The sequence below is a fragment of the Sorex araneus genome, chromosome 4, assembly GCF_027595985.1.
Source record: "Sorex araneus isolate mSorAra2 chromosome 4, mSorAra2.pri, whole genome shotgun sequence".
In the NCBI taxonomy this organism is placed as follows: Eukaryota; Metazoa; Chordata; class Mammalia; order Eulipotyphla; family Soricidae; genus Sorex; species Sorex araneus.
In genome coordinates this window covers 171,024,672-171,051,985 of record NC_073305.1, presented here as the reverse complement: position 1 = coordinate 171,051,985, position 27,314 = coordinate 171,024,672, and the positions used below count along the sequence as shown (strand labels likewise).

Below are 27,314 nucleotides of genomic sequence, written 5' to 3'. Positions count from 1 at the left end.
CTCATTTATTTTTTAATCGGATCACCATGAGATACACAGATACAAAGTGGTTCCTGATTGGGTTTCAGTCATACAATGTTCCAATACCTGTCCCTTCACCAGTGTACACTTGCCACCATCAATGTCCCCAGTTTTTCTCCCGCCACTACTCCTTCCTCGCACTACCCGGCCCCGCCCAACCCCACTGCAGTCTGCATCTATGGAAGGCAGTTTTCTTCTTTCTCTCCCTTTCCTTCTGGGCATTATGGTTTGCATACAGGTACTGAAGGTTATCATGTATATCTCTCTACCTACTCTCAGCACTCAGATCTTGTCCTGAGTGATCATTTAGGCCTATACGAAGTTCCTCCCCACTTGGGGAGCTCCTTGTCTTTTCCCTTCTACTTTCCAATACACTTTCTTACTTTCCCTGAAACCACATATGATCCCCCAGCCCTGCCAGGAGTGATCCCTGAGCAAAGAGCCAGGAGTAAGGCCTGAGTACTTCGAGGTGAGCCCCTACCCTTCCCACGCCCCACAAGAGAGACTGACTTGCCACTATACTTAATATAAACAAATTCCTTTCTGTATCTTATAAATTTCGTCAAGATGTGGCATCTTTCCCACTCTTTTGCAATATCTAAAGTCATACCACCTTAGTCAGACTATTTAAACCCCATTCTATGCTCTTTCTGCTTCATTATTTTTACATTTGCTGCTCACTCTGAAATTTTTTTAAATGGTTCCTTTTAACCTGAATTATCTCAAGTACTACCTTTAAAATCAGGCTTTCTAAATTTATTCTAGATATATAAGGACCCCACCCTCCACACACACACACACACACACACACACACACACACACACACACACACTTTATTTCCTTTTCCTCTAAAATAATCACTTATAGTTATTATTTTCTAATTTATGGCATGACTTTCCCCATGAAAAATAAGAATAGGGAACATATTTATATTTAAATCTCATCACATAGCTTGATAAAAAGAATACCAAATAAATAGGTATTTAATTAATAAGAAAAAGAACAAATGAAAGCAAAATAAAGACTACAGGCAACAGTCCTTTCATTTGGTTGGTATGCAATTACATATATTAGAAAATAGCTGCACACTTGAGTTTAATATTTCCAAAATAAAGCATCACTATCCTTAGCTATATGCCACAAAGATATTGCCGGTAAATATTTTTAAAGGCAATAGTTTCCGAAGTATTAAAACAGTGCAACAGAAGAGGAAACTACATAAGAGAGTAATCTTCTACCTTTCTTCTTTGCCAGCTTGATTCCTGGCCCAGGAGGGAAAACTACAAATGAAATAATAGCAATGAAATAAAAGAAATATATAGAAAAACAAAACTTTCAGAGAATAAGAAACCCGCTAAGAAGGTAAGTCAAGTTGACTGACCCAAATTTCTAAGTCATATATTGCTGATTAGACTCAAAGGAGAGGCTACCAGTACTTGTTACCTAAGTCTACAGAATTGGGAGCAACCTGAACAAACTAAGACACTCGCGAAGAAAATTGCATTTTCTAAGAAGTTCCACCTGGTAATAAATATTTAGAAGAGCTATAGTGCTTTTGGTAATGTTGCTAATCAATTACACATCATTAATATAAGTAGAGATTGCTGAACTTGGACAACTATTAATGACTCTATCATCTGCTAATTTAACCACAGAGAGTGCTATTAAATAGACACAAGGGCAATGCAGTCTTAACGAAGGCATAACATGAAGAAGCAGATGAGAGTAATTTGCATAAACTTTTGTTGAGCACATGTCATGTATGAGTAATAGTTTACATAATTTTTGCTCCTCACAACAATCTTAAATATTCTATATGTTCTTTAGAATGAAGGAAACTGGGACTTGGTGAGTTGAAATAGCTCTTGCTCAAGGTTCACACAGATGGCAAGTGAATAAACTGCAATAAAGAATGGCCAGAATACCATAGTGTACCTACTGTTCTGTCTTTAAAGACTAAGAAATAGATAAGACAAGTCTACTTTCTGAAAGATAAGGCATAGAAAAAATATGTAATAATAACATCGTCTTTAAAGTAATGCAATACCTCAGTTTTATACTTCAGTATATAAGATGCATGTGTATGTATGAACATAAATATGTATATATGCAAGTCTATATGTACATACATAAACATAAATATATGCACATAAATACTCCAGGGCAAAAATAATTATTCAAACATAAATAAAGTACCTATACTCCAAAAGTTACTCAAATATCAGGGGTTTTGTTTTGTTTTGTTTTGTTTTTTGGTCAGGGGGGCGGGGACATATCCTGCAGTATTTAGAGCTTATTCCATAGGGCTTACTCCTCACTCTCTGCTCTTTGCATAAACTTCCGTTGAGTTTCTCAGGGATCATTCCTGGTGGAAAACTGGGGGACCATATGCAGCGCTGGGGATCAAATCCAGTTAAGCTGTATGCAAGGCACTGTTCTATCTTTCCAACCCATTCTTAGTATCTTAATTTGCACAAAAGAAATTGTTCAGGGCCAGAGTGATAGTACAGTGGGTAGGGAGTTTGGCACACATGTGGCCAACCTGGGTTCGATCTCTGGTAAGATATATGGTCTCTGATCCCTGACAGGAGTGATTCCCTAGAGCAGACACAGGAGCAAGCCCTGAGCACTGCCAGAGGTGGCCCCAAAACAAAAACTGTTCATTATCCTTGAGAGATGTGAAAAAAAAAAGTTATAGTTGAAAAGAGTCATGATCAAAATATTTATTTTAACCTGAAATCTTAGAGACAGACTTGCTTACAGAATTCAAAATAACAGGTACTAGTATTATAATAGTTAGTTTTTAAAATTAAGAAGTTTGGGGTCTGGAGAAATAGCACAGCGGGTAGGGCATTTGCCTTGCACACGGCCAACCAGGGTTCCATTCCCAGCATCCCATATGGTTCCCTGAGCACCACCAGGAGTAATGCCTGAGTGCATGAGCCAGGAATAACCCCTGTGCATTGCAGGATGTGGCCCAAAATAAATAAATAAATGACTAAATAAATAAATAAAATTAAGAAGTGTGCAAACTGGAGAGATAGTACAGCAGGCAGGACATGGCCAGCCTGAGTTTGATCCCTGGCTCTCCATATGTCCCAGCTACCAGGACTGATCACTGAGCACTGCCAGGTAGCATTGTAAGTACTGTCGGTATGGCCTCCAAACAAACCAAAAAAAAAAAAAAAGATTTAAGAGCTTTCTGTGAATCAGAAACTATTACTATGAATGTATCTATATGATGTCCCATCCCCAAGGGTCTAACCATCAAACACATTAATATTTCTGCAGCTAACTACAAAGCCATTCACACTAAGCAGGATTAAAAAAAACTATAATAGCTTCCTGTCAATTCAAAGCTTTTTGTTATCACAGTGTATTGGATTTGAGGATTGCAGATAAGGGATTGTGGACTTGTAACTGTGAACGGTCAAATTACTCAGACCAACTACAATTCATATAAAACATTTGCTTTGAAAGCTGATATCAAAGCTTACACTTTATACCATAATCAGGGTGTTCCATGTGCGAGTCCAATAACCCTTCACCCTTCCTAAATTTAGCTGGCAGTGATCTATACAATGAATGGAGTTAGAGATAAGAGCAGAGCCATGAGAGAAGACCCCTCAGAGCCCTGACAGCAGGCACAATGGCCACGTCCTGGAACCGTTGCATCATTCCTAGCTGAGCAGCCCCTATTTCTAATAAGCTCTGGTTTCTAAACTCAACCAAGATAAGAAACAAGAAATCAGAATTATGGAGAGTTCCAGGAGAAGGAAGCAGACATCAGCAATAACAGACAAAGAAGCAAAAGAAAACTCATTTTAAAGAAGGTAACAGCCAAATTGCATATTCCTAATAGTGGGGAGTCCATTCCCAGTTCTGTCCTTCGGTGCTATGGACACTTCCTTCTAACCCTTTCTGTACGTTATCTTATTTAGCCACAGAGTTCAGAGGAAAGTGCTGTCTTGGGCCAGAAAGATAAGATCATACAGCCAGTATGGTGCTTGCCTTGCATGCAGCTGACCCAAATCTGCTCCCAGCAACATCTACGGTCTTTGTGACAGCACAGGGAGTGATCCCCGAGCACACAGTCAGGAGTAAGTGCTGAGAATAGCTGGGTGTGGCCAAAAAAAACCGAAACAAAACAAAACAAAAATACAGAAACAAAAAAAGAAGCCGCTGCTGGCTTCTATTCTGAATTGTATGATTAAAGAAAAAATATTATGAGAAATGCTTAGCACAGCTCACACAGCATTTTGGCAGTAAGAAACTCCTCGAGAACATATATGCCTTAAAAAAGCACAAACCCTCACAAAGCATAAAACAAAAATAAATTTGACTAGCACATCTTCAGAACTCAGAGCACAGAGGACATTACAGTTATTCAGTACAGAAAAACATTATCTTGGTAACTCTGTGTGGCTCTGAACATGTCATTTATCTTCCCTGAATCTGGGGGCATTAGATTAGACCAAGAGTCCTCAATAGAGGTTATAGGTGGTTCTTCAGTGGTTGGGAATATAGAAAAATATATCACTTTTTTTTCCTAAAGACACAGCTATAAAGTATATACAGTTTGTCTATGGTCTTAAAACATTTCGAGGTGAGATCCTTTCAATGCTCGTTTGGGAGTAGCTGATACAATCAAGGTTAAACAATATTGATTTAGGGGCAGGAGAGTTAGTACAGGGGAAGGGTGTTTGCCTTACATAGGATTGACCTCATTCAGTACTGGTGCTGAATAGGGTCCCCCCAACCGGCCAGCTGTAACTCAGAGCCTAAAGCACAGCCAAATATGGCCCAACCAACCCCATAAAGAAAAAGTAAGACTAAGATGAACTTCAAGATTACCGATGGCTATTAAATTTCTTTAGTTTTATCTTCACACAACAACAATGCCAAGAATTGAAAAGATGTTTAACACAGATAAATAGAAGAAGACAGCAGGTAGGGTGCTTGCCTTGCACGCAGCCAACCAAGGTGCCATCCCTGGCATCACCCTATGGTTCCTTGACCCCGCCAGGATGACCCCTATGCACAGAGTCAGGAGAATGCCCTGAGTACCAGTTTGGATGTGGACCCCAAACTAAAAAGAGAATTAAAAAAATATGAGGAAAGACCTGTATATTCTACAAATATCTCCATCAAATTGAATTTTAAAGTATATCATTTTATACAAAAAATATGAAGTTTTATAATTAAAATGGGAACTATGATTGGTTTTAAAATAAGAAATGCACTCAATACTACAATACCTCTCCGGTCACTTCTGATACAATCCGTGAACCACAGTTTGGTTGCATTTTCCTGCTTTTCTGATGCCATTAATTCTAAATCCTGCCTAAATATAAATATAGTTCTTTATTTCCATAAAATGCAGAAAGGAAAGAGAAGAAGGACAACTACTTGTAACTAACATAAAAATAGAGCACAGGTTGTCCCAACTATGATAAATGAAAGATCGCCTTGGAATATAATTCATTTTTAATTGCCTCCTCCATCTAATCTAACTACTGCTGTAGGCTGTCTTAAAATATTTACAAAGAAAAAGCGAAAAAAAGAATTGAAGATACTAAATAAAGCAGACCACACATTCCTAAGTGATCAATTTTCCTGGCATTGTTTACAACAGGAACCAGGTCATAACTCATGGAAGGAATTTTGGGAAGCATATGCAAAAATGTATATTTGAAGAATATCTTTCGAGTGTTAAACCTGCTTTTCAAATTGATATATAATTGCTATTTAAGAATGTGTTTGCTTCATGTACAAAATCTGACCAGTTGTCTATATGTACATATAGCAAAATGATGGCTATACAAAATTTATTTATAAACATCTACCAACATCCATGTTTTATATTTATCCTGTGATAAGAACTTTTAATAATTTCTTTCTGAACAACTCCCATGGATGGACTCTAAGAGTATTACTAACTACAGTTCCATGTTGGACATTATACTCTCAGGACTCATCTTAAAGCTTTTATACCTTAAAACTGTATTTTCAGGGTGGAGTGATAGTACAGCGGGTAGGGTATTTGCCTTGCACACAGCCAACCCAGGTTCAATTCCCAGCATCCCATATGGTCCCCCGAGCACCTCTAGGAGTAATTCCTAAGTGCAGAGCCAGAAGTGACCCCCGTGCATCGCTGAGTGTGACCCAAAAAGAAAAAAAAAGAAAAAAAAACACCTGTACTTTCCTTTTGTCCATTTTCTAGCACTATTACCCAGGTTTCTCCCCCTTTCTTTTTTACAAAATCGCTGTGAGACACTCAGTTACGAAGTTGTTCACCATTGGGTTTCAGTCATACAATGTTCCAACACCCATCCCTTCACCAGTATACATTTTCCAGAACCAATGTCCCCAGTTTCCCTCTCTTCATCCCCCTTCAGCCTGCCTCTGTAGGAGGCAGTTTTCCTTCCTCCACCTCGCCCTCTCTCTTGCCCTCTCCCCACCACTGGTCCCCACACTACACCTCTCCTCTCAACATTCCCTCTGTTCCCTCTCTCTCTGTTCTCACTCTCTCTGTCTCTCTCTTTCTCTGTCTCTCTCTTACCACCCTCTCCCCTCTTTGAGGCCGTATGAATTGCAATACTGTTAACTGAAAGGGTATCATACATATCATTTCACTTCCTTCCAGCACCAGGTTCCTGTCCAGAGTGATAATTTCCAACTATCATTATCACAGTGGTTCCTTCTCTGTCCTAACTTAACTCCCACACACCGGTCCATGTGTCCAACCATGGGCCAGTCCTCCTAACCCACCTCCTTCTACCATCGCTGGTTATTATTCTCATAGTATGTTTTGCTTTTATCCCATAAACGAGTGCAATCATTCTATGTTTGTCCCTCTCCAACTCATTTCACTCAGCATGATACTCTCTGTGTTCAGGTATAGGCAAATTTTATGACTTAATTTTACTTAGCAGCTGCATAGTATTCCAATTTTGTAGATGTACCATAGTTTATTTACCAGTCATCTGTTCTTGGGCACTTGAATTGCTTACAGCTATTGGCTGATGTGAATATTGCTGCAATGAACACAGAAATATATTCCCAGGAGTGGTACTGCTAGGTTATTTAGAAGCTCAGTTTCTAATTTTTTAATGACTGACCACATTGTTTCCCAAAAAGGCTGAACCAGTCAGCATTCAAACAAGCAATTAATGAGAGTCTCTTCCTCCCCATGTCCGTGTCATCACTAGCTGTTCTTGTTCTTTTGGATGTGTGCCAGTCTCTGTAGTGTGAGATATCTCATTTTTTGTTTGATTAGCATCTCCCTGATTAGTTATTTATGTCTTTCTGCCATTTGTATTACTTCATTGATGAATTTTCTGTTCATTTCAAACCCCCCCCATTTTTTAAATGGGGCTGGATTTTTGTTTTCTTGTGAAGTTCTACCCATGCCATATGCATCTTTGATATTAATCCCTTTATCAAAAGGGTATTCAGTAAATAATGGCTCCATTCCATGGGCTGTCTTTGTATCCTGGCCATCATTTCCTTTGAGGTGAAGAAGCTTCTTAGTTTAATTCAGTTCCATTTGTTTCTCTTTCCTTCCACTTGCTTGCCCGGTGGTGTTTCATCCTTGAAAAGGCCTTTCACTTAAATGTAATGGGGAGTTCTGCCTGTTTTCCTCTAGATAGCTTATGGATTCAGATCTGATATCAAGGTCTATAATCCATTCTGATTTGACTTTTGTGCATGCATGGTTTTAGAAAGAGGTATGAGTTCTTCTTTTTTTTAACATGTAGCTGACCAGTTTTCCAACACAATGTCTTTGCTCCATTTCATGTTTGCTCCTTTATCAAATATTAACTAATCATACACCTGGAGATTTTTCTCAGGATATTCAACTCTATTGTATTTATTTGAGGATGTGTCTTTATTCCATTATGATGCTATTTTGATTACTACCACTTTGTAGTACAGTATGAAGTTAGGTAAAATGATGTCTCCCATTTTCTTTCTCCCAAGGATTGCATTAGCTATTTGGGGGTGGGGTTATTGTTCCATATGAATTTCTGGAGTGTTTGATCTATTTCTTTGAAACTGATCTCAGTATTGTTGTAGGACCTGCATTGAATCTGTACAATGCTTTGGGGAGTATTGCCATTTTGATGATATTAATCCTCCCCGTTCATGAGCAGTGTATGTGCTTCCATTTCCTGTGTCCTCTTTTATTTCTTGAAGTAGTGTCTTAAAACTATAATGTATCCTCCCTATCTTGGGAAGAGTTTAAGTATCCATACTATATAAAATAACTTGCTATAATAAACAAAAGAGCTGCAAGAGACGTTAAAGAGATCAGTATTCTAAATCCATACTGCTTTACATAATTGTGAAGTTTTAATTTGCCGACTTTATCTCATTTCCTCCAGAATCCTAGGTATCTCTAGCAGAATATTCATGTTCACATACTTTTCTCATCAGTCTCTTCTTTGAACTTAAAAAAAATACTTCTGCAGAGAGTCTAACTAAAAATGGCATACTAACAATGTATAAAATGCCTCAGTGAAAATGTGTTAACAAATGCCCAGCCATCTTTATTACCAGTAATACATACATAATAAAGTCCTTTACTATTGACATTTTAATCACTGCAAACTAAGTTTTTTATATCAGTTAGCTTTCAGGAAGTTACATTTGGAGACACATAAAGAAATGTGAAATTATAATTTCACTTCGACATAGGCATTCCCAGTATAATGCAAAAGAAACACTTCGTGATAAATATAAATATGCTATTTCAAAGAGATGCCAAACATTTTTTTATAGTTTCTTAAATCCTAGGTGCTCATGTGAGAGAAAAACCTCTGATCAATACTGCCTATTTTATATTGGTTTGGATACACTAGTAAAAAAATGGTAAGGAAATATAATAACTATTGAAGCCTAAAAAACACATATTTCAGAGGGCCGTGTTGGATCCTCAACTGAGAATTATTTAGACAAACGGCACATTGTTTCAATTATAATTAGGAATAATATAACCCTAAGCATCTGTGAACTTCTGTTGTACTGCCAGACAACTAGAAAACATATTCTCGTGAATACCAAGGTGAGTAAGGAAAACAAGAACTCATAAAACGATCATTGCCAAGGTTTCTACTTACTCAAAGGAAGGCACTATAAACTGGTACATTAATATTGTAAATATACACATTCTGCACTAAGTGATAATACTCCACACAGTCTAAAAATGAGATGAAAATAAAATGTACTTTTAGCAGTCCGATTTTTGGCACATTTTCACAAGAAGATCACAGCAAACAATAATTTCTTGACAACAGCATTGAACCTGAGGACCTTAGTATTACCTTTGTTTTAGATTGAGCCATGAGATTTTCAAGTAGTCAGTGGTCTCCTTCACATTCCGAGTGTCATCATTGCCATATTCTTCTAGCAATTTCTGCAGAACATTCTCGAATGCCATTACAACATCATCCCCAGGCCCCAGTTCTTGAAGCAGTATCTAAGGTATAATTTCAGGTATAATTGTTAAACTTGATTATTCAGTATCTCATATTACCAAATACCCCTGTATGTTTTAACATATACCAGACACAGCTCAAAGAAAGAAAATAAGTGACTGGACAAACTATTGCATAGAAGCTTAAACCGAAATAATCTTAGAAGTAAATATAAAAATATTTAAGATAGTGATCAAGCACACAGCAGATGATATTAAGTGATTATCATATTGTTTTAACATTTGCAAGCCTTTACATGCTTGAGTCATTAATCTTTACATTCATTCTGCTATAAACCTGGGCATTATAGAAACAATCATCAGACAGCAGTGAACTCAGTGCAGAGACTTTCTTTATTTACTTGGAGAAATGGAACAGGTGACTATTTCGAAGTCTCTCACCCTGGATAATCACATTTTACAAAATTAACTACTTGGACCATTCAAGCAGTCAAGTAAGGTGTGCTGAGAGTTCTTTGAATAACTAAACTGATATTGAGTATGTCCTTGGTTCTTACTTAGTTCCTTGATATGTTCCTTCATCTATAAGAGCTCTGAGGTCAAGTGATTTCCTTTTAAAAAAAAATCTATGATGAATGAGCTGCAATTATTTCATTGCCACTAGCACAAAATTTTGCTGTAAAGTTTCAGAATAAAGGATCCATAATGCTGATTAGCAAAGAGAATTCCAAATATGATGAATGAAGCAACTGATAGTACTTTTAAATGCATTCCCTTAATTAGGAATCCAGGGGTTTTGCTGTTTGTTGCACTGGAGTCATTCAGTGAAAACAATATAGAAATGGATTAAATGCAAAAAATGATCTAGGAAACCAGAGTACATGGCCTCTTGCTTTCTAAATTATAACCATGGGATATCTAAATGCATGACGAATAAAAGCATATTCTCATGATTTAAATTTTGTGTCCCATATATTCTTTATTATATTCTTCACAAATTTATACTTTTACACCCCTCTCATAGGCTATCTGAAAGCAATTAAAAATGTTATGCTAAAATATAAGCTAACAATCATAAGTCTAATCCAAAAATATTTTCTATGATTATAGAGGGAACTGAAAACAGAACTTAAAAAAATAAATTAAATGTGCAATTTCATCAATTCTGTTATCAAACACAAGAAAAGAAACATGTAATGATGATATTGATAAATCATCCTGTCAATGTGGTTATATAGATATCAAAAGAAACCAAACTTTTTATTACACAATGCCTTCACTATAAGCCTTCAAATGAAAATTTCAGAAAAAAATCCCATAAATAAAAAATGCTTGAAGGCAGAGACAAAATCCAAAGCAAAAGGATAGGTCTTGAGATTCTAAAACTATTTTTCCTAGATGCTGGTTCACATATGTATTCTAACTGCTTATGATCAGTGAGCATATATCATATATGTTTTTATTTATTTCACCCCAGATTTGTCCACAAACTATCCCAGTCAAAATTTTATATACACTTTAGTAAGCCTACAAACTTGGAAAAAATTCAAGTCAAGGAATCTAAAAAATACAATTAGGGGGTTGGAGTGATAGCACAGAAGGTAGGGTGTTTGCCTTGCATGTGGCAGACCCGGGTTCAATTCCCAGCATCCCATATGATCCCCTGAGCATTGCAAAAAGTAATTCTTAAGTGCAGAGCCAGGAGTAACCCCTGTGTATTGCTGGGTGTGACCCAAATAGCAAAAAAAAACCACAAATAAATAAATAAATAGAAAAATAAAAAAAAAATAGTGACAAAGAAAAAAATTAAGCAACAAACTGAGTTCCTAAAAGGTCTCTAATGAGTCTTACTTGGTTCTCGGAGATCTGTTTGATTAGAGGCTCCCTGCGGGCCTGCTGAAGAACGTAGAGCCGAGCCTCATGTTTTCTCAGCAGCTCCTCGGTCTCCTCCTTGTGGTCTTCCCACTGGATACTGTCGATGATCATGTCCTCCAGCTGCTGCTGTCTTAGCTCAACACCATGCTGAGTACCGTCCCACTGGTTCTTGACCTTTTCCACTAGAGGAGAAAATGAAAAACAGGATCCCCCAACGTCACTATTAGGAAAGGGAAACACTGCTGATATGGAAGGGTCTTAAATAAAGCTGGAATCAGAAAGAGAAAGAGGGCAAGTTGATACTACACTTTTATAGGAATTTTAATACATATCTGCCAGCTAAAACTACTATTGAAGAAAAATCTTGAATTAAACTCTATTGCAAAAGCATTAAAAATATTTTACAAGGAGGGGGGGCTGGAGTGATAGCACAGCGGGTAGGGCGTTTGCCTTGCACGCGGCCAACCCGGGTTCGAATCCCAGCATCCCATATGGTACCCTGAGCACCGCCAGGGGTGATTCCTGAGTGCAGAGCCAGGAGTAACCCCTGTGCATCGCCAGGTGTGACCCAAAAAGCAAAAAAAAAAAAAAAATTTTACAAGGAGGGAACTGGAGTGACAGTACAGTGAACTGGGCACTGGTCTTGCCTGAGGCTGACCCAGGTTCAATCCTGGGCATCCCATAGGGACCCCTGAGCCCCACCAGGAGTAATCCCTGAGTAGAGGATCAGGAGTAAGCCCTGAGCACAGCGGGGTGTGGCCCGAAAACAAAAATAAAAACAACCCATTTACAATGAAAATATCTACTTCTAAAAAAAATTAACAAAAAATTAAAAAAATTAAATTTCATGTCTGGCTTGAAAAAGGCAGAGTTTAATAGAACTTTGTGATAAATTTTTAAGACATAATAACATCCTCAAAAGGAGAACTCGGAGAGTTTTTATTATAAAACAAACTATTGAAAATAACTTACACATTTATTTTACTATGTGATTAAATTATTTTACTATGTGATTAAATTTCTTTAAAAAGCAATATTTTTTAAGTGCTCAGATTCAGAGGGGCTCAATTCAAGTGCTATATATACACAGCAGCTCTTCATCATTATAAAAAACTATGTAGATGCTTTCCCTTCCTATTGTTATTTCTCTTTGTTGTTTTTATTTCTATTTGTCTTCCTTTTACCTCACCTCTTTTGTCTTTCTTCTTCCTGTGCCTTCCCTTCCTGTCTCTCCTCTCACTTTTAGTAAATGAGTTAAGAAAAGAGAGATCTAAGGAAACAAACTTTTGATTAATAGGTTTGGGAGCAGTCCATAACACTGACTGCAGGGTTTGCAATCAATAGCCTTGAATATTCTCAAAAAATATTGATCAAACATAAATGAAAAGGAAAACAATCATCGAGAGAATGCTTTGGATGCCACACAGACTATAGCAAGCAGTTAAATACCAGATGCAAGAAAAACAGCTACAAGTTAACATCCCAACTCAGCTACAATGGAACTTATTGGTAAAATTCTGGGAATAATAATTTCATTCAATATATTAATTAAATGAAAGCACCCATCAGTGGATGACAGGATACGGAAGATATAAAGTCTATAGACATTGAAATGCAATATTTACAGACTTGGAAAGCATAAGGCTGAGTGAAGTAAGTCAAAGCCAAATACTACATGATTTCACTCATGTGTGGAAGAAAGAGAAAAACTAATAAACAAACAAGAAAACAAACAAAAAAACCTTAGGCAACTGGAACAAAATAGTAGTTACTTAAGAGGAAGAGGGGAAGAGAGTAAGTAAATCGAGTGAAAGAGACCAGCAGGAGGGTAGAAACTGAACTCATGATGGTTAATATAATGTAGTCTACGTAAATTTAATGTTGTATATATCAGATCTCTAAGTTAAAGTGAATATAAGTTATTCACTTTATTTTTATTCAATAAGTTATTTTTAAAGAATCACATATTGTGTGTTCAAAAAGTGTGGGTGCGTATAATATGTGTTCAGTGGTCAAGAGCCGTTTCTCCACCCGGGACAGCTGACGGAGATGGATTCATGAAGAAGGGGACAGAACGACAAGCTGGCTCGTGATCAGTTATCGTTTATTCCAACATCCATCCTGCTGTTTATTCCACTCTCCCTGTGAGCCTATTCCAGTCTCATTCTGTCCCCCATTCCAGTCTCACACTCTGCCCCCGCCCCTCTCTCCAAGATTAGTTAAGAGCGAAAACTCAAGGGCTGGGGGTAGCAAATACACAGAGGTGTGGTAGCACAATCAACATATGTAAATCCCTAGGACAAAATCTCATCCTGCCAGGAGATCTCACTAAGGGTGGAATTCCACTGAAGGAGTATAACTTTCCCCTTTCCTTAGCCAGCATTCATTATAACAGTCATCTTCAATTTACTTCTTACTAATATTTCTGGACTGGAGCAACAGCACAGCAGGTAGGGCATTTGCCTTGCACATGGTTGACCCAGGTTTGATTCCTCTGTCCCTCTCAGAGAGCCCAGCAAGCTACCAAGAATGTCCTGCCCACGCGGCAGAGCCTGGCAAGTTACCCATGGCGTATTTGATATGCCAAAAACAGTAACAACAAGTCTCACAATGGAGAGGTTACTGGTGCCCGCTCGAGCAAATCGATGAACAACGGAACGACAGTGCTACGGTGCTACTAATATTTCTAGTCATTGAGCTTAAAGGGTGGCTCTTCCTGGGGAAATCTCACTATATATCCCAGACTACAGTCCTCAGGCCCTGCCAGAGGCACAGCGGCAATTCTGGGGTTTAAGGAAGCCTGGAGGCACCATCAGGCTGCTGATGCCCTCGCCACATGGGTATAGGTTGACCTGCTGCCATCATTGTACTCCAAACAGGTCATTATTTAAAGTCTAGTTCTTCCTCTTGGAGAACCCAACAACTACCGAGAGTAGCCTGCCCGCACAGCAGAGCCTGGCAAGCTCCCCATGGTGTACTCGATATGCAAAAACAGTAACAATGATGGGTCTCATTCCTCTGACCCTGAAAGAGCCTCCAATGTGGCACCGCTGGGAAGAACGAGTAAAGAGAGGCTGCTAAAATCTCAGGGCTAGGACAAATGGAGACATTAGTGCCTGCTCGAGCAAACTGATGATCAATGGGATGACAGTGATACAGTGATATAGTCCTCAGGCCAGGTTAGTCTTTCATAACCCCAATTACATCCTTTTGGATCATGGTCAGTTTGTCAGTGACCATGTTCTTAACTTGTTATAAGGTTTATGGCACTTGACCTGTACCTTTTCAATGCCTGGGTAGCTTATAGCTTATCCCTTTTCAAAGCTTGGATAGCTTACAGCTTGCCCTGGGTATATTCAAGTCTCTCGCTGGGACCCTCTCTTTGGGATATTAGAACCTAAGGTCAACTGAGGCTTAAGTTGAGTAAATATGACAGATGCCCAGGAGTAAATATTATTTGGAGTCAATTAACTCCCAAGTTACAAGAGCATAGCATTAACTGCCTCCCTGTGCCTATACAAAAAGGACAGTGCTCTAAAATAAACTATGCAGGACATAAAGGGAAGAGAAAGGCAATATCTCACATACAAATACAAAATCCAGAATCCTCTGAAGAATCTGGATTTACAAGTCATAGGGTTTGATTTGGGGATATAACAATTAACAGGGGAAGAGGAGCAAAAAGGAGAAATTAAACACCAAGGAAATGGGAGTGCTTTGGGAGCACTGTATTGGGTGTTTCTCAATAAACCTACGCTCATTGCAGCAGAGGAGAAAGGATGAACCAGTGTTAAACCTAAAATGCCTAGAAGTATAATCCAACAATATATTACACAATTATTTTAAATATTTCCCCAAAGTAAAAAGAAATGTGTATATTAAATGTACATATATATGTATGAAGATATGGTATTTATTAATGATAAAATTCATCAATTTAATATGTTTAGAAAACTGAAATTACATGTAATGAATTACTGAGATTGTTCAATTGTCTAGTGTTTTATCCATCTTGTTTTGCACTATATATTAATTTCTAGGGTTTTCAGCTTGAGGACAAATTGAAAGTACTTATGACCAACTTCATCAGTAATAGGATCACTTAGTATTAAGTTACCACTGCATTAACACTGCATGGTTCCACTGGGCCTTGAACCCAGGACCTTCTGCGTGTAAAGCAGATGTGATAACCGCTACACTATATTTTATTTAATATAACTAAAGATGTCAGGTGATAGTAAAATCAATAGATTCACCATATAAAAATAAGCAAATTAACACAGTCCTTGTGGATCATGTTAAAATCCCATTACTCTTATTAAATTCCAGCTTAAACTAGTACTTCGTTTTTGGATCACACCAAGGGGTGCTCAGGGCTTTCTCTTGGTTCTGGACTCAGGGATTGCTCCTGGTGGTGCTTGGGGGAGCAAAGCGGGTGCCAGGGATTGAACCTGGGTCTGATGCGGTAAAGCAAACACCCTTTCCAACTGTACTATTGCTCTAGCCTTTGAAACTAGTTTCTGACATAGTAACCAGTGAGGAAGACCATGAAGACTTTACACCAAAGAATAAACAAATAAACAAATAGAGCAAAACTTAAGGAAGAGAGTAATACATTAAAAATTCAAAAGGAAAGATATTTGGAAGAAGAAAAGCTATTTTTAAAATCTGAGAAATTCTGGACAGAGATATCATGAAAAGAACAAATATTAGGGGGAAGACAAAATAGAGATGGCTTTGAAGATAGCTTACTGTCACCTGGTAGAATATAGAAACATTTCAGAGTTCCACACAGGCAATTTATCAATTAATAATGAGGCTGAAAAAAGGGAATGGCTAATTTCTAGTAAAAATTGTTCTCTGTTAATCATCACTTTTCATACCTTTGTTGCTGCCTCATTTATCTTGAAATTGAAATACTTTTTCTAGAGGGAAGAGTGGATTTTCTTCTCTTTAGAAACATTAGGCAAGGCAAATATATATATATGTATATATATATATTCTTTCTGCTCATATTCTGCCACAAATACTTGTTAAGTGCTGCCTGACCTATGTTGGGCACTACGGGAGGTCCCGAGGGAGGCGGTGAACACTCCCCATCTATGGGAGGGAGAGAGAATTAAAGTAATTGTGAGCTCTACAACGAAATGATGGGGGAAAAGGTCACAGCAGGAACTAAAGATAGAAAATATGGTTCACGAGGGATGAGAGAGGGTGGGAAAGACGTCACATAGAGGGTGACATTTTAGCTGCTGAGTAGAATTTCACCTGGGAGACAAGAAGGCCAAGAGGAAAACAAAAAAAAAAATTATTAATGGGTTTAAAGGGAAGGAGACCAAGAAATGTCAGGATATTTTAAAGAACAGATGTAGTACAGAAGAGCCACAGACTAGGCTGGGGCTCCGGTGAAAGGATGACGAAGGCAGACTGTGATGAGCCCAGTGACAATTCTGAGGACTCGGCTTCAGAAATTGAACAGGAGCTTAAAAAAAAAAAAAAAGTAGGGAGAAGGGAAGAACATGGGGAGGGGTGGGGTGGGGGAGAAGAGACAGGTGAGAAGCAACTGGGGCCAGGTCAGAGGAGTCAGGTACAAAGGTGGTTAAGAATGATAGAGCTAAGTATCCGAACCACGGAGTCATGTCAACCACACAAAAGCCAAAAGATCCAAACTTCTAGCACAGTACTTAGGAAGGTGCTTGTCAGGAGGGCGCGGATATGGGAGGGAGCCCGGGAACACGGGTGGAGGGAAGCTGACACTGGTGGTGGGAACGGTGCTGTGTTAGTGTATGTCTAAAACTCAACTACAAATAACTTTGTAAATCCCCCTGTTTTCATTTAAAAATGTAGAAAAAATATTTAACTCAACCATGATAAATTACGTTACAAGGATATTTGTGATTCAGCTTTAGGCATATATTGTCCCAGTGCTAATCCTTTCACCAGTGCCCACAACCCTCAACCACTGTCCCCAATTTCCCCCTGGGCCCCCAGTCTGGCTCTGTAGCAGGTACTTTTCCCTTCCACCACTGTCCCAGTGTTCCACTCCCTAAGGTCTTCCCACCCCTGCCCCCGTGGCAAGCTTCCGACTGAAGACCAGGTCTCCTGAGAGTTTTTATGACAGAGAGCAAATTTGCAACAGGAATCTGTAGGGAGCCACTTCACAGAGCCTGGCTCTTATCTCTTATCTTCTGATCAAACAGAGGCTTACTTAAATTCCCTGTAACAAAGTTGCCACTACTGATCTTACTGATCATATCTTATCTCCATTTGTTTCTCACTAGCCAAAGCCCATGCCTGATCTGCATTTTACTACTGTTTGTATTGGGGGTCCAGGCACACATACCATACCACCTCCTCCCAGCAGAGAGAGAGGTATAAGTACTGTAACTGCCAGTAGAATAATCTCTCTCTCTCTCTCTCTCTCTCTCTCTCTCTTTCTCTCTCTCTCTCTCTCTTTCTCTCTCTCTCTCTCTCTCTCTCTCTCTCTCTCTCTCTCTCTCTCTCTCTCTCTCTCTCTCTCTCTCTCTCTCTCTCTCTCTCTCTCTCTCTCTCTCTTCCTCCTTCTGGATGCTTTCTGGCTCTGCATCTGCTCATTTCGATGTGTTCCCTCCTCAGCCCCACGAAGGGTCCTCCCTGCTGGACAGGATAGGACCACCACAGGAATCAATGCTGTTATTATTATGTATGGTCTTCTTTTATTCTTTTTTTCTTTTTTGTTTTTGCGTTTACTTTGTGTGAACTAAAATATTCCCAAATTAGTGTCAGGCGAAAGGGTACAAGTTATTGTTCAATAAATACTTGGGGAATACATTTTGAGAAGATGAGTCAAAATCAAAATTATAAGATCTTCATTGAGAGAATCAAATAGAAGAGGGAACTGCATTTCCATGGGCTTCTCTAGCTCTGGAGGTTGGAGTATTTTTCTGTTTCTCTTAAAAGAATTATGACATTTACAAGAGAAAAAATTCCAAGGTATCAGTTCTTCAGTCACTAGTTATATTAATGTTAATAATTTAAAGAATTATTAGGGCATCATGTTAATGTTGACAAAAAATGATAATTAGGTATGGTTAAATTTATTAATATATAAGGAAACCAAATAATATTCATTTCCAACTATATAATATTTGTACATGCATGTGTGTATTGAAAAAGTGGCTAATAATCATTCAAAATGATGGTTATAATTTTTAACTTACATTTTTCTGTGATTGCTGTTCTCACATCAGAACTGGAAGCTTTATTTTTCAAATTCTGTGCCAATGTGAAAACATAATCAAGTTGAGGATGGCGTTGTTCCAAATCAGCCTTTGTGATCTGTTAGGAAGAAATAATTACTCAGATGGTTTGAAAAATCATACAAGAAGAACATGAAGGAAGCAAAACTTCTGTGCTGACATCTCAGCTGTTTTTTACTCTTATATTGGCAGTGAGACATCAGCAATACAGCAGAAGAAGTGCAGGACCTGAAGTCAAAAGTTCTGAGTTCATAATACAGTAAGATAAGGCAGTGGGTTACAAAATTAATACAAAAAACCCGTGGCATTCCTGTATGCAAATAATGAACTAGAATCAAAAGAAATAAAAATGACAATCATTTTCAAAACAGTGAACCCTGGAGGTCCGAGAGATAGTACAACAGGTAAGACAGTTGCCCTTGCACGAAGTTGACCCAAGTCGATCCTGGCATCCCATATGATCCCATGAGCACCACCAGGAGTAATACCTGAGTGCAGAGCCAGGAATAACCCCAGAGCATTGCTGGTTGTGACCACCCTTTCCCCCCAAAAGAATGAAAACAGTGCCCCCAAACATCAATACCTAATCATCAACTTAACAAGGGAGATAAAAGATATATACAGTAAAAACCATAAACCACTGCTAAAAGAAATGGAAGAGGACACCAGAAAAGGAAAGATGGTACCTAATTCATGACTAGGAAGAATTAACGTTCTCAAAATGACATTCTTACCCAAAGTATTTTACAGTACTTAATAAAATGCCCATTAAAATGAAATACCTAAAGTGCTTCATGTAATACATAATAAAATTCCATGATGTTCTTCAAAGACTTAGAACAAATGCCACTAAAATGTATATAAAACCATAAACTCCCTGAACAGTCAAAAAAATCCTAAGAAAATATAGAGATGAAGGCATTTTCTGTTGTTCTAACTTTAAAACTAAACTACAAAGCTGTAAAATGGGCACTGGTGGAGGGATGGGCACTCAACCACTGTATGACTGAAATGCAAACACGAAAGCTTGTAAGTCTGTAACTGTACTTCGGCGATTCACTAATAAAAAATTAGTTTTTATTTTCTTCATTTAAAAAATAAATTTTTTATTTTTTAAATTTTTTGTTTTTTTAAAAAACTACATGGCATTGGACTAAAGATAAACCCATAGAACAGTGGAACAGAATTGAGAGTGAAGTTGAAACCCCGAATTTATGGGCAGTTAATCTATGACATAGGAGCTAAGTGCATATTGGAGCAAAATAAGTCTCTTCCACAAATAGTAATGGGAAAACTGTAAAAAAAAAAATGTAAAAAAAATTAGAATTATATCTCACACCTCTCACAAAATGTATCAAGATTCTTGAGATAAGATCAGAAACCATAAAATACTTTGAAGAAAACATACAAAACTCTCCAAGAAATTTAACTCAGAGGTGTCTTTCAATAATATGACTATAGAGGCACAAATAAAACAACAAAAAGAAAAATAAATCGATAGAAAAATAAATCATAAATTATAAAAAAATCATCAATTAATACATTTTGTGATTTTATTTTTAAAATCATGAATTAACCATTAAAAAAACAACTTAAAAACCTCTACACAACAAAATTAACTCAAACTTTAATAAAAATATTACCAACTGAAAAGGAGAAAATATTTGTACACAGTGTATCAGATAAAGAACGGTAACCATAAATAATTTACATAAATAAAGTTCAACAACAAAGAAATCCAACATCCCCATCCAAAACATAGGGATGAGAGAGTGAATAGAAACTTCCCCAGTGAAGACGTCCAGATGGCCAATAGGCATATGAAAAAGTGCTCAGCATCACTTATGATTAGGGAAATGCAAATTAAAACAACACTGGGATATCATCTCACACCAGTGAAAATGGGCATTTATCAAAAAGTCTGCAATCAAACAGTGCTGGCAAGGGTGTGGTGAGAATAGAACCCTCAATTCCTATTGGTGGGAATGCTTTCCAGTTCAACCTCTATAGAAAGCAATACAGAAATCTAACAAAAAATAGGAATAGACAAAAACAGATGACTGGAGAAAAAAATTATGGTACAACTACACAATGGAATACTACACAGAAGAATGAAGTAATGAAATTTGCTTAGAAATGAATGGACATGGAGAATATCATACTGAGTGAAATGAGTCAGAAGGAGAGGGACACTTAAAGAATGACTGCATTTATTTGTGGGATATAAAAAGTATATATATATATGTACATATATGTATACATATATATATATACACATATATAAACACTGTATCACTGTCATCCCATTGCTCATCAATTTGCTCCTGCAGGCACCAGTAACATCGCCACTGTGAGACTTGTTGTTACTGTTTTTGGCATATCGAATACACCACAGGTAGCTTGCCAGGCTCTGCCGTGTGGCAGGATACTCTCAGTAGCTTGCCACCGGGCTCTCCGAGAGGGAGGGAGGAATCGAACCCAGGGTCAGCCTTGTGAAAGGCAAATGCCCTACCTGCTGTGCTATCGCTCCAGCCTATATATATAACATGAGACCAATATCCAAGGTCAGAGTAAACAGGAGCCAGGAGGATTGGTAAATGGTTGGAAGCTTACCACGAGAGAGAGAAACAGAGAGAGAGAGAGAGAGAGAGAGAGAGAGAGAGAGAGAGAGAGAGAGAGAGAGAGAGAGAGAGAGTATGGGGGCGGTGTTTGAGGAGCAAAGGGCAGTTAGGATAGATAAGGGATCAGCATGACAGTAAGAGTTGGAAATGATCATTTTGGACAGGAATTCAGTGTTGAAAGGAGGTAAAGGGATATACCTGATAACCTTTCATTGTCTGTACTGAAAACAATAAAGGGTCAAAAGGAAAGGAGAGGGGGAGAGAGAGACAGAGAGAGGAGAGAGAGGAGAGAGAGAGAGGAGAGAGAGAGAGAGAGAGAGAGAGAGAGAGAGAGAGAGAGAGAGAGAGAGAGAAGTCCCATAGAGGCAAGCTGGTGGGTGGGGAGGTGGCAGGAGAGAAACTAGGGACACTGGTGGTAGGAAATGTACAAGGATGAAGGGACAGGGACAGGTGTTGGAACACTGTGTGACTGAAACCCAATTATGAACAACTTTATAACTATGTATCTCATAGTGAGTTTTACTTCCTTTTGGCTTTGTTTTCACACATGCAAAATAATAAGATACTTAAAATTACAACTACCGAGCCTAAGTAAATCCAATGAAGAAAATCACTTTGAAAACAAATAATGCTCTGAAAACATGAGCAGTGATTGCTTCTGTTGCCTGCACATCTGCTGTGCATCAGAGTTTCACACAAACTCATGTCACCTCAGGAAGGGGGTGAGCAACTAGAAAAATGCTAACTGGAACAACTTCATATCCAACGCTCTTTTACATAAGAACGACAGATGTAGAAAGCTTGTGTTTCTTAACCACTTCGGGAGAAAAGTTAACATCAGGAAAATAGGATGCTTAACGTCTAGAATTTAAAAATAGCTACAAAGATCAGCAAATCTATACTCGGTACAAAGCGTTGGCCAAGAGGCTCCCCCAGCTCTTCCTCGTTATGAATTCACTGATTCTGAAGATTTACACGACTTCTCTAAGTGTCAGAATGGTTCCTAAATGGATCTCGAACAGTGATTTTATCCTGAATCCCAGAGCAGTATTCTACAAACGTTGACCATGTCCTTCTAGGGGTGTAAGAACCTCTCAACGCAGCATATTCAAAATGAAACCAATCAACCCCTCACCCGAATTCTGTTTTCTCTATTCCCAATTTTCCTGAATGGCCAAAAGCAGCCTCCTGGCCACTCCAGAGGATTTCCCCATGCCTTAAGCATCTCTTTCCTCCAGTTAATCCAACTCACTGTTCCCTGTCAGCTGACTAAAGCGGAGCCTCACTCTCATTCGTCTCTAGCCACACTGAAAAGAGAAAAATTAAAGGGAACGAGATGCTGGACAACACTTACAGATGACAGGTCCACAGGGCTTTGTGTAGCCTGTAATTAAGTAAATTTGTTCATTGAGCAAACTGGAGTTGTCTCTGCTATTTTACTGCCCACTATATTTCTTTATGGAACAAATGCTAATTCACTTCCCATCCCATACGTTCCCAGCCATGTCTATAGTCACTTCACTTCAGACACCAGGAATGTGACCAAATGAGTTCTAAATGTCAAAATCCAAAATAGGATGCCATCCATCAACATCTTTCTCATTACCACTCCCTGGCAGATCAGCAGGGCCAGCCTTCTGCGCACCGTGACCTTGTCTGCAGTAGTGACTTATCCATCTACAGGCATTTCCTGCCTCTGCCTTGATTTGGGCCTAACTTTGGTGTAATAAAAAAAAAAAAACAACAAGAGCCCCTTCACAATAATTGCTCCAGTAGTGAATGAGAAAATACATGCAATATGCTTAAAATTAGACATATAACTACTTAAGAACAGTTAGCCAGCACTGTTACTGTTTTATTGATGGTCCCAATCCCCATCAGACATTATCTTCAGCATCCTTTGATAATGCACAGCTTAGAAACTAGTGCACGCTGAATAGGAACACAGACCTTTAAAAACTGCTACTAGATGTATATGTACACTCATCAACTTAAGAGTTGGGAAATACCCTGTTTTAGCCAGCAAATAAATCAGCTCCTGGGAAAATAAAAATTGAAACGGTACATCACTTTAGGCCCAAATGTCACCCTCGTTTACAATGACATGAACTTGACAGGCTGAGATCCCTTTTAGATTTTGAGAATACACCGACTCCACGGCTCAGGTCTAGACGCCTGACCTTACCAAAACTTTACCCACTGGAGCTGGCCTGTGATGTTGATCTTTACATTTTTTTATTGAATCACTGTGAGAGAGACCCTTACAAAGCTGCTCATGATTAGGTTTCAGTCATAGAGTGTTCCAGCACCCATCCCTCCAGCAGTGTAATTTCCCAGCACCGCTGTCCCCAGGTTCCCTCCCATCACCTCCCAAACTACCCAGCCTGCCTCTATATCAGGTGCTCTCTATCTCTCTGTCTCTGTCTGTCTGTGTCTCTGTGTCTCTGTCTCTCTGTCTCTCTCTGTCTCTCTGTCTCTCTAAGTAGCATCTGGGGTTTTTTGTTTGTTTGTTTTTGTTTTTTTTTAAACTCCCTCACTGGGACCGCCGGGTAAACTGCAAGGAAGCCAGTTGTTGGCCTATCATCAAGACGCCAGGCATTTGCCCATTTGCCCCTGCACCGACCTTCATGCGGGACACCGTCTGGTTGATCTCCTGAACATCCCCGACAGTGACAATGTTGGACTTCAGCATCTGGTCGATCAACACCAGCCAGTCAGCCAGTTCTGTGATCATCTTATCCAGGTCCATGGGAATGGAACTGTCCGAGGTCCGGTGAGACAGGACAGGCATCTCTGATGCAGAGGAGGCTAGCACCACCTTTTGGACGTTAGGAACCGCTGAAACAGAATTGTGTAAAATAGGAATAAATGTGAAAATATGAATAAACCCACAGGAAAGCCTGATTGTGGGACTGACATGTGCATGTAGGTTGGCTTAGCCCACAGACGCTGGCATTGCAATCGGTGTCCAGTAAGTCTCATCCAAGTGTGAGTCACAGGTGCTATGCACCGTTAGCACTGTGTTTAGGAGAAAATGTTTTTGTTTTTTTTGTATCCTGCAGCGGTAGTTTTTGTTTGGTTTTGAGGCCATACCCTGCAGGACTTAGGGCTCACTCCTGGCTCTATGCTCAAGGATCACTCCTGCAGAAGCTCAGGGCAAGAACCATAAGAGGTGCCAGGATAGAACCCAGGCCAGCCACAAGCAAGGGAAGGGCCTTACCGGCTGTGCTACTTCCCCAGCCCTCTCTGACATTTACGGTAGTGTCAAGTCCTTGGTAGCCATAAATTCAATTAAACACAATATATAACATTTGAGGGCTGTGGTAACTCAGAAATAACTCCAACTGACAGCAAGAGAAAATTAATTTTTTCTCAAAATCAACCATGAGGAAATTTGGAGTTAATTTTCTCAGGACGTTTTTACCTTAACTACAAACACAATTCATTCACAGTTTTTACTATTTTTTAAATTGAACCTTGTGCACCTTGTTCATTCTTAATAAGTAAGACGACAAATTCCTATATAATGTACATCTGGTCACAAAGTTCTAGCTCATCCTTTCCTACAGATGGATACTTAGATTGCTCATAAAATCTTACTTGACAAAAGAATTTGCAAGGAATATCTTTTTTTGTTAAGGTATTTTTCATATGCCTAATCATGACCAAATATAAGTTTCCCAAAGTACGATCATTGGATCAGAGGGAAAAATGTAGTGAACACTTATCATTAAATTGTTTTAAAATGTGAGACATTGAGACTCACAGCCAAAAGCATGTGGAACTTGGAGCCAGAGTGACAGTACATCGGGGAGGGCGTTAACATTGTAAGCGGCCGACCTGGTTCAATCCCCAGCATCCCATATGGTCCTCCAAGCACCATCAGAAGTAATTCCTCAGTGCAGAGCCAGGGGTAACCCTGAGCATAGATGGATGTGACACCGCCCCCAAAAAAGAAGCATGTAGAACTCATTAATACCGAACTGCCAATATTCTACTTCAGCGGATGAACATCCCTCATTCACCGTCTCTTCCCGAATAGCTTTCTGATGACTGGTGAGAGTACACACGCTTGTGTTTATGAACCAAATATGATATCATTGAAAAGTGAATTCTTTATGTATTAACTTGGACAGATTTTTTTAATGTAGAAAAATGAACCCTTGAAATATTGTTGAAAAGAGACATTCTCTTTTGGGACTCTATGCTTTTGTTTTGGTTTGGTTTGATTTGGTTCAGTTTTTTGGGTCACCCTCAGCAGTGCTCGGGGCTCACCCCTGGCTTGGTGCTCAGGGATCACTCCTGGCGGGTGCTGGAGTACAAGGGACTGAATCTGGGTCAGGTGCCTGCAAAGCAAGCCCCTTGCCCACTATACTGGCTCTCTGACTCCAGGATTTTATAACGCTTTTAAAAGATAGATAGACATGGGGCTGGAGTGATAGCATAGCAGGTAGGGCGTTTGCCTTGCATGCGGCCAACCCGGGTTCAAATCCCAGCATCCCATATGGTACCCTGAGCACCGCCAGGAGTGATTCCTAAGTGCAGAGCCATGAGTAACCCCTGTGCATCGCCAGGTGTGACCCAAAAACAAAAAAATATATATATATAGACAAGTGTTCTCAAACTTGGGGTGATTGAACTCAGAAACCTATCATGGGGTACTCTCTCCCCAGGGTATCTAGAGCTGCTTGTCTTCTCTAGAGGTGACCCACGAGAACAGGGCCAGGTGGTTCCGAGAGAGGTGTGCTGACTCAGCAAGGAGAGACCACAGCACGTCTGGACCTCACATCCTCTAGGAGGAAGAGGGCAGCATCTGTCGGCGATGCGACTGCCCTCGGACGCAGAGACCTCCTAATGCCCGAATCCACCTGACTCCAAGGCTATATAGACATTTTGCTTTTTTTTTTTTTGCCATGATCAAGTAACTAATCATACATGCCCGGAATATGTAAAAATGGTTACAGTGCATCTCCTCAAACACTGTCCCTGAAAACAAATCTCTACTTGGCCCTCCCCTTCCCTTCAGTAGAATCAACTGAGGAAAGCCTAGAAAGAGGGAAGCCCTTACATACAATACTGTCCTATTTTTGTTGGTCTGTTTTGTTTTTAGTTTGGGAGACATATCCGGTGATGCTCAGGGATCCCTCCTGGCAGAGCCAGGGACCATACTGGGTGCCGGAAATTGAATCCAGGTCAGCTGAAAACAAGATCCTACCTGCTGCACCATTTCTCCAGTCCCTACTGGTTTTTTGTTGTTGTTTGTTGTTGCTTTTTGGGTCACACCTGGCAATGCACAGGGGTTACTCCTGGCTCATGCACTCAGAAATTGCTCCTGGCAGTGCTCAGGGAACATTATGGGATGCTGGGAATCGAACCTGGGTCAGTCTCGTGCAAAGCAAATACCCTACCTGCTGTGCTATCGCACCAGCCCCGCTCCTACGGTTTTGGCATTTAAAGATGTATTTTTCAAATAAATGAATATAATCCACAATTTCATGGTGTTTAAAGTGCATTCTTCTAAGTCACAGATGACACTCACAAACATACATTTTTTTTTCTTAGTTTATCAGCGACATTTTTTGTAAGGGTTAAAGTGTGTCTTACCAACAGCTCTTGTCGGAGAAACGGAAGAGAGTGCTTGGATATGTTCCTTCAGCACAATAGGCACTTCTCTGGATATCTACAACACCAGGCCAATTAAAAAAAACATAATAATAAATAATAATACATAAATAAAGATGAGAATGACCCAACGGAGGTTTCATGCTAGATAACAGCTCTGCCTTTTCTTACCCTCAGTAACCAAGCTTCTGGTCTGACCATCACTGCTCCTGCTTGGGGAACCCCTCCACTGACAATATCCTCAAGAAAGCATCTCATCTTTAGCTCCCCTATCCTTCTGCAGAATTTGATGCTCACACTTTCTTCCTCTGCATCCTGTCACTTGGTAGCAAACTTGACTTTAACTGGCCTTCTAAGTGCCCTTCATCAACTCGTTATCTTTTGCACATCCATCAAAATCCAGCATGAGACAGGGAACATTCTCTGTTGTTCTTCCCCTTGACCCTGGTCTCTCCCTCGGTTTTGGTTTCTAGTTGATTCATTTATCATAAGAAGGT

The 27,314-nt window shown here is 39.3% G+C and overlaps 1 protein-coding gene across 4 annotated transcripts in view; it reads right to left on the bottom strand.

Moving 5' to 3' along the window:
- UTRN (utrophin) overlaps positions 1-27,314 on the bottom strand; it is a 585,431-nt gene that overhangs the window by 288,066 nt on the left and 270,051 nt on the right. For all 4 annotated transcript variants that reach the window (XM_055134486.1, XM_055134485.1, XM_055134487.1 and 1 more), the window contains 5 exons: positions 26,800-26,875; positions 23,819-24,033; positions 18,536-18,653; positions 11,313-11,518; positions 9,349-9,503 (listed from right to left, as the gene is read on the bottom strand). In XM_055134486.1, the coding sequence (XP_054990461.1) occupies positions 9,349-9,503; positions 11,313-11,518; positions 18,536-18,653; positions 23,819-24,033; positions 26,800-26,875 (770 nt within the window). The remainder of the gene's footprint in view (positions 1-9,348; positions 9,504-11,312; positions 11,519-18,535; positions 18,654-23,818; positions 24,034-26,799; positions 26,876-27,314) is intronic.